Source organism: Chamaea fasciata, unplaced genomic scaffold (genome assembly GCF_029207755.1).
Source record: "Chamaea fasciata isolate MVZ Bird 193981 ecotype frontalis unplaced genomic scaffold, bChaFas1.0.hap1 SCAF_18, whole genome shotgun sequence".
Lineage (NCBI taxonomy): Eukaryota > Metazoa > Chordata > Aves > Passeriformes > Sylviidae > Chamaea > Chamaea fasciata.
The window spans coordinates 2,637,368-2,650,985 of record NW_027094103.1 but is presented as its reverse complement, the minus strand read 5'-3'; the positions used below and the strand labels follow the sequence as shown (position 1 = coordinate 2,650,985).

Here is a 13,618-nt window from a genome sequence, read left to right as displayed (position 1 = left end):
CTATTGATCTGTCTTTATATTTCTGTTTATTTCTGCACTCTTGTAGGAGGAGGCAGACTTAATCTCATGTTCCAAAGGGCTGAACCAGACCTTTGGCAGACAGAAGACTTTTTGGTGAAGCCTAAGGCTTATCCCACTTTATTTACCTGTAAATTAACCATGAACCAAAGTAATCTCTTAGAATACTGCAAAGCTGCTCAGGTTTACAGCTCTTGTTTGATGTTCTTGATCTGCCAGAATTACTTGAATTTTGAATTCAACTTCTGGTATAGATCCAAGTCATTAACAGCTGGATACTCATTAGTGGGAAACGTTGCCTGAAAGACAAAGGGGAGGGTGTGTAAATGAAAACAGCTTCTATTGTCTTTCTGAAGATAGGTGGTTTTCTTCAAAGTGCCTGTAATTATCCGGAAGGCAATTGGGTTTCATGACCCCAGTTATGTGAATATTTTCTGCTCAAAAGAGAAGAGGGTTGAGTTTTATTTTCATATTGCTGCCTCATTTTCTACTGTTGTGTTCTGTGTAATTTTTTTGAAACATTTTTTGTTTGTTCTCTCTCGCAATTGAAAAGCAAGATTTTAACAAGTAATCACAATGTGAGCTGACCTGTTGGCTCCCACCTTATAGAAGTCATCTATGGTTTAAGGTCTTTGAGGAAAGGTGGATCTCTATGAGTGTTGCAATGTTTATTATCATTAATCTTGGTTGCTTTTAAATACTGTCATGGGGGAAATATTTGCATGGGCACCTACTGAGAAACTGGCACAGTGTTGGTACTTCTGTAAGATGGATTGGTTGCAAAAACATTGTCCAAGTACAGATGCATCAACCGTGTGCTTTGTCTTTGGATTGTGTCATGGATTTCCTCTGTCTTGAAGAGTTTTTGTTTGCTTAGTTTGTTTTTCTTTACAGCTGTGTGTGTATGTATAATGAGACAGATTCTTGGATATATTTTGCGACCCAAAACAAACAAACAAAACCCTTTCTGGCTTCAGGTCCAAGCCTGCAGTGGAACATAGCTGTGTTTTACTATGGCTCTTAGCAGTACTGCAGAACAATTTCGGCAGAGAGGTATGAAGAGAATGCTCTTCAGAATGTGAGAACAGCCCCACTGGGTTAGCCCAAAGCTTAGTTGCTCTGGTATGCCACTGGGAGTGACCAAAGCAGATGCCTAGGGAGGAATATAAGGACAAGGGAGTATATCTGCTCCTGTCCCTGGGTACTTTCTTTCGCTGCTTTTTGGCTGGAGGACACTCTGAAACAGACATGGTTTCAGATTTACAGGTTACCATTGAATGTCCTGGTTTGCTCTGAGCATATAAACTTCCAAGGTCGAAGCAATTTAGCGTTAAAGACTTCCTATATCTTAACTAGCCAATATGTGAAAAACAGTGTTTGTTCTGCAACTGCCATGTGGAGGTGCACTGGCATGAAGTGCAAAGTGATCAGGAAGATACTTTCCTCTAGTGGTGATGGTCATGTTTCCTTCCATAGCTGACACCAGACACAAGGATGGCGAATCAGAAGCCAAATATTTGGAGTTGAAGCGATTAGTTCATCCTGCCATAACTCTGATTCAAATTTAGAATATCTCCCAGACACCTGTGCACTGCTCCATCGATGGAGGCAGGTGAAAATAGATAAACATCAGGTGGTCCATGTTCCTCTGGTTTGCAGTGCAGCAGTCGCTGTGTTACTGCTGGTAGCTGTGAGATACAGAATAAGGCACTAAGCAGTGCAAGGGAGCCCTGTCTGCAGGGCCTACAGGAGCAGAGACAACCGCTTTGTTTTATTGCAAAGACACCAACATGCAGCAAGTTCTCAGCTGAGTGATACAGCAACTTTCTGACAATATCCATAAAGGATGTTTGTGTTTAAGGGATAAAGGTATAGGGTTATCCAGCTCTGTACATACCTGTGTTTAGTGGCTGAAGCTCTGTACTCCCCCCCCCCCCCCGTAGTGCTAGTCCCAAAGCTAACCAAAATTAAATCTTTTTATTTTAGCCTCATTATCTATTTTAGCTGTTTCCTGGCGTGGGGAGATGCAATGAAATGGCTCACTTTGGTAAGGTTCTTGTCCTTTAGTTAGGAAATGTTAGGTGGTTTTTTAGGTAGGGAAGTGTGAAATAGCAGCTCGTAGGGGAAGCTGTTGTGGGCATTTCTGTGCATGGCTCACAGTCACTTTCACCTGCACGTTTAAAGGTATAGTCTCTGTTGTGTATGTGCAGGACATTGGATATACGAAGAGGTGAAATTCTTCGTGCTGTATGTTGGCAGTAGTTCTCTCCATTTGATTTCTAGCACAAAAACGTAACTCTAGTTTGACTCTAACTGATGAATAAGCAGCCCTGTAATCCTGCCTGTGCTATGGGATGCTGGAAAGTATGTACTGTTAACTTGTTTTAATCACAGTTCTGGATTTGTCTGTCTTGCCTACATAATTTGGCATGAGAAACACCTGACCTTTAGTATTTTATGAAGATAAGACTCATTTAACCTTGGGCCAGATGGAGACCTGAAAGAGTTTTCAGGATAAACACATTAGTGGACTGATTATGATTGAATATTGGAATCTAATAGAAAGGACAGGGTGAATAAAGGATGAATTGTAATTTGCAACAGGCTCTTTGAAATGATTAATTTGAAGTAATTGTGGGTGATCTTCCATGAGTCTTCAGCAACTGAATCTGTTTCAGTAACTATAAGGGTAATTACTGCTTTGTACAGTTTACTGTGTGAGACTAAAATGCTTATTTTAGTCCTATTCAGTGCTTACTGAATTGTGTGTACGAGTCTTAACACAGCTGTGATCATGTGCTTCCTAAAAGCCATATATTGCTAAATGTTTATATAAAATTTGAAAATAACGTGCTCAATTCATAGCTGTTTAAAGGAGAACAAAAATTAAAGTGACTCGAAAAGGCAAAAAAAAAAAAAAATCCTATTTGTGTTTTATTACATCTTTGGCAAATAATAAAATGTGTCTTCATTTGTTCCCAGAACATCTCAGTTAAATATGAGGGAACAAAAGCTCCTGACATTCTGAATAAACCCCATTTTTTCAGTAGTGTTTTTCATAGCAAAGAGTACTTTGGGTCACTATATCCATTCTCCCAACTTTCCAGGAAGAGGCACAAAGCTGTAAAGACTTATAACACAAGTCATGCACTAAAACCTTGGCTTTATATAGGGCATTCTGTTGATTTAAATAAACACATCAAATTTAACCAGAACAGGTTTGTTCAGACAAAAGATAAATGAGAGTGAGAATTAATAGAAAAACTGCAAGAGCATCCACAGCCTTAGTTTTTAACATTGGTCTGAGAAACAGGTCTCAGTTTAAAGAGGTAAATGGCATGTAGTTTGGCAAAAGTAAAGGTTTTTAATGTAAAGAAGGAAAAAGTTTTAAAGATTCCTTTATTTTTGTAGTTCTTTAAAATTAGTAATAATGTCATATCTGAATTTCTAAAGCTGATTCTGCATTCTCACATTTGTTTTTTACCTTCCAGTTATCTCTGACACAAGTATTTTTCCATTTCAGAGGCATTCCATAAGTGGGCCAATCTCAGCCTCAAAACCCCTTGCTACACTGACAGACAAAAGACCAAGCTATGCAGAAATTCCTGTTCAAGGTACTGATTCAAGTTCATTTAAACTTTGGTTTCAGCACTGCTGTTGATAGTTTTGTAAAAAATTATTTCATATCCAAAGCATTATCATGTTGCATACTTTTTATTATCAAAGTATCTTAATAGAATCATAGACTATCTCATGTTTAAGTTCTTTTTACTTGTGTTTCATCACAGGTGGTGGTATAACGTAAAGATGCTTTTTTGAATTTCCAACAGAACCACAATTGCATGCTGATAACTTGGTATTATTCTGACAAGTTTCAGTGTGTGCATAAACTAAGATCATTTGTAAAATCAAGATAAGATAATTTCAGGGACATCTCTTGCAGCTGTCCCAGATACTTAAAACCCCACCTCTGGGGTTACAATAGTTGTGTGGTTGTGGGTTTTTTAACCCCCCAAAACAAAACAAGGATGATGGTTGGCATTGTATTGCATGTGAATAATAAACTTATTAAGTATTGAACCTTCAGGAGCCAGATGAAAAATTGAATGGAATCGAGTGTTGATTTATCTATTTCCCAATATTCCCCTGTTCTGTGAACTTTGTTTTGTCTCTCAAAACACTGTTCACAATGTGCTCTTCCTGTGAGAATGAATGGCTATCATGTGTTGGGTGTAGCTCTCTGATTTATGCCTGCTTTAGGGGCTTTTTGTGTGTAGATGTTTCTCAAGATAATCCCCATATGACTCCAGGCTGAATATTTCCTCTCAATTTGGTATTCCTGAGGTCTGATGTTTTCTAAAGGGTTGGGATTTTTTTTTTCTGTAGCACTTCATAATAGTCTGTATGTGCCAGATTTCCTTCTTGCTTTTGTTGAATCCATATTGAGGCTCTTTGTACAATGCAGCTGCAGTTTTAATTTTAGAAACTTTGATATTTTTAGGAATATTGAAATGCCTTTCCAAGAAGATAATACAGGATTCTTTAATTGTTACAAAGTTCAGGGGTAGACATAAGCTTAAACACAAAATGAATGGTATGTTTCACATGGCTTTTGTGGTTTTTTTCCAATCAGCGAATGCAGGAGCAGGACTGTGTTCCAGTAGTGAGGGTGCCAGACAGAATTCCTGTATACAGCCATACAGATATACTTTTAATGTATCTCTCCAGCAATGTATGTTTCTTATGTCACAATTTCAACTAATAAATGGGGTTACACTTTTCTTAATCCTTGTTTCCATGCGGCTTTATATTCAAATTACTCTAAGTGTTTCTACATAGGGGTGTGTAAACTTTTTGTTTGCAGTTTTTACTTGAAGGAATATTTTGTGATAGGAAATAGCTTTGATTTATTGCTACAGAAAATTAATTTTGTTGTAGGTTTTTTTTACTCATTGGCATTGGGCAGAACTAATCTTGCAGTACAATATGTAAAGGCACCTTTTAGACTCTACTGCATGGAGGAAGAAAGAAAAAATGTGTAGTTTTATTTAATAATAAAATGTAAAAAAAACCAAAACCCAAAGCCCAAAAAACGTCAATCCAACAAACCAGAGAGGAGGAAAAAAAAATCACCTGAGGGACAAAGCAATCTGCTTTACCATTGAACGTGGTGAAGGACACATTGAGTATTTTTGGCCATGTGCTGAAGGGGGGTTCCTTTCTCAGCCTTTTGGTTTAAGGATTTTTTTTATGACCAGGGCAAGTGGATTAGCAAGAGACTTTAGGGAAAAGGATTAATGTGCTCATGGTGTGTTCCTAGTGCACTTCATTGGCAATTTTAGGGCTTCTCTGTCTTCCAGATAAAATCAATTGCCCTCCCTAAAACAGCCAAATATTGCACGGGTGGGCAATATTCATGACTCAGACTGGATGTCTTACATTTGGCTGGAATCTTGAGCAATGATGATCTCTCTCCTTTTCCCTTGTCCAGAGCATTTGTTGAGAACATCCTCTACCAGCCGGCCGGCCTCTCTGCCCAGAGTCCCTGCCATGGAAAGTGCCAAATCTATTTCAGGTAACACCACGGGCTTTAGGTGATCAGGAAAATTAGAAATTCTCATTTCAGCCATGTACTTACAGGTCTACTTTGTGACTGGCATAACCCACAAATATTCTTCAGTATTGCTGATGGTAGTTGCTGGATATTTGATGTTAACTTTGCACTTAAAAAAAACAGACTTGCTAAATACAAGTTTATGCAGAGTGTTAGTTTACTATCAAGCTGTATATACTGATGTCTCAGTATCAGCAGGGGTTTTAAAACCAAATCTTTACGAATTATAGCACAAGTACTGTGATACTGTGAAAACGATGCTTTGTATAATCTAGACAGAATTGATTTTAGATCAATATTTTTTTAAAAAAACCCCTTTCATAGTTGAGTAAATGCTTACAAGTTTTAGATTTTAGTTTTTGTTTGTCTTAAGAACCCAAACTTCTTGTGTCTGGTATTTATAAATTAAGGTACTTGCCCCCAGGTCATTAGAAAATGAGTCCCTGATTTATGTAAAGAATTGAATCTTTGATTTGCACAAACATGAACAGTGGTGACTATTTAAGTATAAAGGCAGACCTCATACTTTTAACTGGAAACTCTTCCCTGTAGAGAACATGTAACAATTCCAAATTTGGTTTTACAGAGTACAATGCTTGTGCTTTCATTTGAAAAGAAAAATCATTTCCTTTCTTAAAATGAAGCAAGCTCTGTGGAATGTGGCTGACTGGGCTCAGGTCAATGTTTGATATTATTGTTGATGATATTTAATTAATGTCCAGAGCATCACATACATGCCAATTCTTCATTAAAATTAAATGGAAGTAAAACAGCTGTCATCTCTAAACTGATTTGGTCTTTTTCCCTAACTACTTGAAGCTTTGCAATGTAACTATATGGACTAGAGGAAAATGAATGCTTTGATGTTCAAATTCCTTTTCATTCATTAGATCCTTCAATTGGAAATAGTGATATTCCATTAAGATACATCCATCAAACTTTCATTGCTTCAAAATACAGCCTTGATCATAAATGTTTCTAGTGTAGTCTAAGTCCTTCATATTTCCAAAGTGGAAAGTGTCAAGAAGAGTGTTGACACCCACTATTAGATCCAGGTTTCTATACTTGGTTTCTGAACTGATGCTTGTCTGAGAGCATGTTTGAAAGTTTTTATATTTGCAAATGATCAGTGCATGGGCAATTCCCCTTTAGTGTCTCGAAGAAGTAGTGAAGAGATGAAGCGGGACATCAGTGCCCCTGATGGAGCATCCCCAGCATCTCTGATGGCAATGGGTACCACCTCACCACAGCTGTCCCTCTCATCTTCTCCTACAGCATCAGTCACCCCTACAACCAGAAGCAGAATAAGGTACAAATCCTTTATTGGGGTTAATTCCACAGCTGTCTGTCTGCATACCTCTAGTCTGTAATATTGGTGCTGAGACTCCAGACCCCACACAGTAATGATCTTCAGTAATCTGTAAGAGCTTCAGAAAGGTTTTTCTGCGGCTCAGTATTTGCTTTAGAAGTTAGACTAAAAGTTAAGACTTTCTCATAAGCTTTTTAAAGCTTATGAGTTAAAGCAAGTTAAGTCATGTCACTAAATATTAATACCAATTCAAAATACCACGAAGCCAAATTCAGGAAGTGAGCTTACAGCACATGGAGCAGATCATGCAGACTGGCTTGGACCCAGGGAGACCATGATAAACCTTAACTCCTGTAATCCCAGTTGAAGACAAAAAGCAGCATGCCCAGGTCTTAATCCCAGACACTTGCAAGTCTTTTTAATAACCATGAGTGAATGGGCCTGGGTTTTTTGTCCCACAGATGGAGTCATAGTGCAAGTCTGAGCAACAAATTGCCAGACAACCTCCTTTGATTAGTAGGGACAAAAGATAAGTCTGTGGTAAATTTAAAACTTTTCCTCTCTGTTGTGTTATCAGTCAGAGGACTTCAAAGTGTTTAATCCTCAAGTTATCCAAGTGAAGTATGTCCTCAGCTCTGCTTCAGAGATTGGGAAATTGGCAGACAAAGGTTAAATAACTCTGTCAAGACCGTTTCTCACAGAGCTTCCTGACAAAACTTTTCTGCAGCAGAAGTATTTAAACCCTTTAATGTTCAGAGACACTGGCAATATGTACAAAATTCTAAGATATTCACAGCTGTGGGTGCTTTTGAAAGTGATTTTCCTGAAATCAGCTGAGACAGACCTCCGTACTGCCCTGCTTTTATTGTGCAGAAATTAAAATGAATTTAACTGTGGGTACTTTATGACCAGCAATTAATGTGTATGTTAGCACCTAAATTTAAACTGAGTACATCCAGAAATAAGTTTAAAAAAAACCCCTGAAACACCTGTGTATGAGCTTTGAACTGATAAGATTGAGTTGTATTGGTGTCAGTCTGCAGACTGGAGCAAAAAGTGTGAAACTGTACAGTTATAATTATGAAATCCAGGGTGAAACTGTACAGTTATAATTATGAAATCATTACTGTGCTTATGAAAGCATTGCCTGCAATGTTCAGTTCTACAAAAGACTTAATGGGCTGTGCAGCAGTGGGTGTGGGGTGATGAGTGTGGCCTTTGGAGCCACTCTGAGTGTCGCTGCTGGAGTTCAGTTTGTTACATGACCAGATTGCTCTGTTTTCCCCCTACCTTTTAATGAAAGTTATTGGAAGATAAACAGTTATTGGTGTAGTTCACTAGAACAAATACTTGCAGTTTACTGTTCCCTGTTCTAGTTGAAACTTGGTTGGCTCTTTGATTTGGAATGCAGTTGACCTAATATGTGAACATGTAAGATTTGTATGTCAAGCCATTTCTCATTGTCTCCATACAACTTAATGCTAATTTATTTTCTTCAGCAGTGTTTTCATAACTGTGAGAACCTGATATAAACCATGTGCTCTTGCTGGAATTTGAGAACAGGCTGTACAGCTCCCTCATGGCTAAACAGTATGTTTAGCGTAAAGAGAGAGGGATATTTTTATTTGAGTTCTATTGTCGCCCCAGATCTCTGTTCTTCAGTTCTCATAGTGTTGCATAACCGTCATTATAGATTGAATATGCAATCCCATTGTTACTTGTTTCAATCACCAAAGGAAAAAAATACACCAGTGTAAGTTGTTGATATTTGTACTGATGTAAAAACTGAATTATTTGTACTGATTTAAAAACTTGAACCATCATTCTGGCTGTGTGGTGCCCATGAAGTTTAGGTACAGTGGCCCATTCAGATAACTTATTTCATATTTTAAATACACAATTATTGACTTCCTTGTCGTGTTAATTCAAGATGACCAGTTAGGTTGGAAGGCTCTGCATCAAAGATAGCAGTTACTGTTTTGTGTTTACTGTCCTGCTAGGCATAAATTTTCATGGATATTTCAAGTGTTATTTCTAAGTAACTTCAAGATCCTGCCCATCCATATGTTGGCCAAGCAAATTGCAATATGTGAACTTAAGATCAGTGCCTTAAAACATTTCCTTGTCTGTTGGGCCAGTTCTCTTTTGTGCATTGACCAGGAGATGCTGATACATGGAATAGTCTCCGGTGTTCTGTTCGTAGCACACACAAAGAAAGAAATCCACATTCCATGGATGCCTTCTTTTCCCTTAGCTGGAGCTGCAGAATTGCTACCTGTAGATCTGCAGCAGAGAATCCACTGATGATATGATGTATTTCCACATTCCACCCCTCTTTCCAGTCACCATATGGGCTGTAAAGAACAAAGAGCTGAAGATTTGAGAGTGAATGTATACAATGCCTATGTCTTTTGGGAAATATTCAGAAAGAGTAACATAGGGTGTCATCTCTGTAAATGTTGTCAAAAATTTGCTTACATCTGATAGACTCTTTAAAATGGCAGATGGGGAAGTTTTTGCAGTTCATTGATAGCTGTCTTATTTTAATTTTCCAAATGGAGATTATTAAAAACAAGAACAACTGCTGGCACACTTCATGTGTGGTAACTAATATCCAGAATGGTGTAGTATTTGCTCTTTCTTTCAAAGACTGTTTATTATAATATCTATAGAAATACTGAATCATGTAACCAAGCCACTAGCGAAGTATTAGCCTCTATAACATATATATTTTTAAAATCTAAGAATTAATTTCTGAAGCCTGGTAAAGAGATGCTTGTAACGTAAGGCTCACGAAAAAATGGCCAACTTAGTTAGGTTGTTCTTTTCTCCCCCAAACTTTTCTTAAGGAAAAAATTACTTAAGATAGCTTGACAAACTGGAATTGAAATTAATTGACTGCTTTTATTGTGCTAATACATCAAATGGCAGATCAGCCTACATAGATCTCCCCCTTCTTTTTTGAGAACTCCAGGTCTCAGGCAAATGTTCTGTTAATAGTGCCGTGCTGCTCATATGCAAACTTGCTGTTTCAAGGTGACATTTGTAATCAGCCATAAGATGCAAAAGAGATAGCATCAGTTTATTTTCTTTCTAAATACGAAATAAAGTCACTTGAGTTGGCTTAATGGTTCAGACTGGAAATTACTGTGCTGTGAGTGTAATTTTTCAAACTCTTAGAAATATCATTGAGGTGCAAAGATCCAGTAAAAAAAGCTTAAAGGAAAAAGAAGGATGACTTGCTAATGAAAGAATTCCTCCAAACGAACTCAGAAGTCTTTCTCAGGTATTCCTGTGTGTTCTGTTTTTCAGTCAGAAGTGCTGTATCTTGCTACTTTCAGCGTGCCGAGAATTTGTCCTTCTGTTTAAGCCTTTATAAATACCTGTTTCTGATGCGTTATAAGCTCTTCTGGTCTTGTTCCTAGGGAAGAGAGGAAAGATCCCTTGTCTGCCCTGGCAAGAGAATATGGAGGCTCCAAGAGGAACGCCCTGCTGAAGTGGTGCCAGAAGAAAACAGAGGGCTACCAGGTACCTGCAGAGCTGCCTAAGGCCATGGTCAGTGGCTGCCAGTGGCATGAGCCAGGCTGCTGCACACCTGACTGCATAGCCTGAGTGCCCTGGCATGTCCTGTACCCTCCCCTTGGAACATGTGCTCCCAGTGCTGCTCCAGCCCCAGCAGCTCCTCTGGCACTTTGCTCCACAGCTTTTTCTTAAGGGGGCAGCTGCCCTCCCAATGAGGCACTCGAAATCAGCCTTTCACAGGTTGCACTTTTGAAACTGGAGCTGAAACTTTATCAGCTTCATGTTTAAATGTTTCCCAAATGCAGTTGAAGTACACTTTCTCAGATTTCAGAGATTTATTTTTTTTTTTTATTGGTAATTATCATAGGGGTTTTCTTTGGATCCTTGAATGCACTCCCATTTAGCCTCTTAGGGACAGTTTGTTTTGTGAGGGTGGCATTGTCTTGCATTTCAAATTTGGCTTTCCACTGTGGTTGCAGACTTTTTTTTTTTTTCACTTGGTCCAAATTGTTATCAGAAGCCAAAAGAACTAACAAGATAACTGTCCAGAGTTCTCCTGATTACATTATTTTTTCAAAAGAATAGTGGCTTCAGCAAACTAAACCAGGATGTTAATAGTCTGACCGTGATGTATTTGTTTGGTTAACTTGTATTGAAAGTGTTTGGAGTTCCCAACACAATCCTCAGTTTAAGAACTTTACTCTTTCCATGACTTGAGCCTCACAATGCAGGAGGAAGTTGAGAGGCTCATAACAGGATGGTCACCCATCCATAGGAAAAGTCCTCCTCCAGCACAATGGACAGGCTGTGATATGAGCCCTCCCCCTCTTCCTGTGGCACGTCTGGTACTCTACTGTGCTATTTCTGAGGATAAGCAGCTTTGTGGAAAGAGCCTTTCTCCTTCCCCACATTTTAAAAAAGGCAGGATGTTATATTTCTTTATAAATCCTCAAACTAAGTGCAAAAATATTTTCCCATATTGTCTTGAGATGAAAGATGAATTTGACAGCTTCGTTAATCTGGTTAGGAAAAGTGATAGAAATTATTCCAAACTTTTCAGTCTGTAGTTGTGTGCACATTCAAGAATATGCTTCTGATTCTACAGATTGCTGCTTATAATTCCTTGAGTTTTATAAACACTGGTAAAAGGACAGGGTTTGAGACTTTCTGTACTTGCTTCAGAACCTGCAGCATGGTACTGAGAAAGCACAGAGCATCTGCAGAGCCACTGCAGTGCCTTCATTGAAACTATAAGATAGTATCAGGAGGTTATATTAAGTAGTTCTGGGAGAAGAATGGCTTTTGCTTTAGGCACACTCATTTTTCATTTCTTTGTTGTACAGAATTTGATTATTTTCAGCATGCCCTGGAATTCAGTTCTGGTTGAACACCGTGTTGGTGGTGTTCTAATGTTTTAAATATACCCAGCACTGTATTCATTGTGAACAGTGCTTATCCAGATTTTTGGCATCTCAATGTTATCAATATCAGATAAGGATCTTTTTCTTTTTTCCATTTTCAATGAATCTCTGCTTCATTTTAATTTTATTTTAAAACTATGTGTGTTCAAAGCTGACAAACAGTAAACAAGCATCAGGGTGATGAACATGTCCCTTCCTCATTCGGTGTTGCTGAAGGTATTCAGCTCTTCTTCCTTCCCCGCCATCCAAGCATGGACAGGACCCTCTTTACCTCCAGCTCTTCCTGGTGTCTCACGCTCTGCCACAGCTCCCTTTTCTCCCCAGCATTTCCTATCATTAGAACTTCTACTTTTCCTCTGTACCACTGTTGTTTTGTTTGCTTTAGCACCTGGGTGAGAGCCAGCACAAGCTTTCTGAGCTGCAGGTACATGCTGGTTGCCCAGCCCTCCTCTGTCTCTGAGCTGCTGCAGGAGCCTCACAGAATACAAGTCCTGAATATCCCAAGCTTTTCCTCTAGGAAGAGCAGCAGGTTGCCTTCTATCCAGTCACCAATTTCTATCCAATATTACCAGTTTGGCCAATATTAGCAGCAAATATGGCAGGCTAAAGGAAAGTTTCTTGCAAATTGAGTCCGTAACAAGTTCTGAAATGACCTGGAAAATTGCAACCATCATTTGGAAACAACCAAAAGAAAAGAAAAAATTAGAAGCCTTTTGTTTCAGAATAATCCTTGTCTTAATTTTGTCCTATTAAATTAGCTACCAATACTTAGTATTTTTCAAGATGTGTTTCCTCTCTTCATCCATTGCCAACAGTAATCAGTTTTTTTCTCTTTTCTCCCTCTCACCTGGAGGTGATGTCTCACAGCTGTAGGTCTTTATGCATAAATGCATGAAAGGTATTTATAGAAAATTATTTCAGCTGTTGGTGCTTCACAGGGAAGATGGAACCCTGCAGGTTGAGTTAAAGCTCCATTTCTAACAGAGACATGTTTGCTCCTGGTATTGTTTTTTTGCCTTTCATCTCTGCCATTATATTTTGCACTGGATAGTGGAAAGTAGCTAATAAATACTAACAAATAGCAATCACACAAGTAACCAGATACAAATCTGAATTTCTAAAATTCTTGAAAGTGTACAGAGTGGTGTAGGTGAGCTGCCTGTTAAGCACCAGGTGTGGTGGAGTTGGTTTATCCTTATCAACAACAGCAAATACTAAAGAAGGAGAAAACCCCCCAAAACCACACCAAAGTCTGTCCTGTTTCAAAGAGAGAAGGTTTTCTTTACTCACAAGATACTTGTGGAGAATACAGCACTGCAGAATTGTCTGGTACCACTGGTATGGGGGTTTTTTTCTGCTCAAGTAAAGTGGAAGAGAAATAACTCCTGCTTTCCTATCCCTTCTAGAAAATTGCTTTCAAGCTTTTGATTAAAAGTCTTAAGTACTTGTTTCTGCTTTAGAAGCTTGAAACTTTGTGAATGCTAAATAATTCAAGTATGATAGTGTTGTGAAGCTCTTCATTTCAGTCCATTAGAGTGGAATAAACCCTGTTAAAAACCCTGTAAATTACTTAATTGTACACTTTTCTTATTTATTCAACCAAATTTGAAGGAGAATAAATGAATAGTCACCTTTAAATGTAGTTAATATTTAACTGTGCTCCAAATGTTTTTTCAAGACCTTAGTAAAAAAAAAATCAGGTTGATGCAGCCAATGAAAATAAGAGAAATTACT

General features: G+C 38.3%; 1 protein-coding gene across 3 annotated transcripts in view; it reads left to right on the top strand.

The window, feature by feature from the left end:
- The window catches only part of SPECC1L (sperm antigen with calponin homology and coiled-coil domains 1 like), a 62,685-nt gene that overhangs the window by 33,844 nt on the left and 15,223 nt on the right, over positions 1-13,618 (top strand). For all 3 annotated transcript variants that reach the window (XM_066199405.1, XM_066199403.1, XM_066199404.1), the window contains 4 exons: positions 3,542-3,632; positions 5,510-5,593; positions 6,785-6,941; positions 10,367-10,469. In XM_066199405.1, coding sequence (XP_066055502.1) covers positions 3,542-3,632; positions 5,510-5,593; positions 6,785-6,941; positions 10,367-10,469 — 435 coding nt within the window. The remainder of the gene's footprint in view (positions 1-3,541; positions 3,633-5,509; positions 5,594-6,784; positions 6,942-10,366; positions 10,470-13,618) is intronic.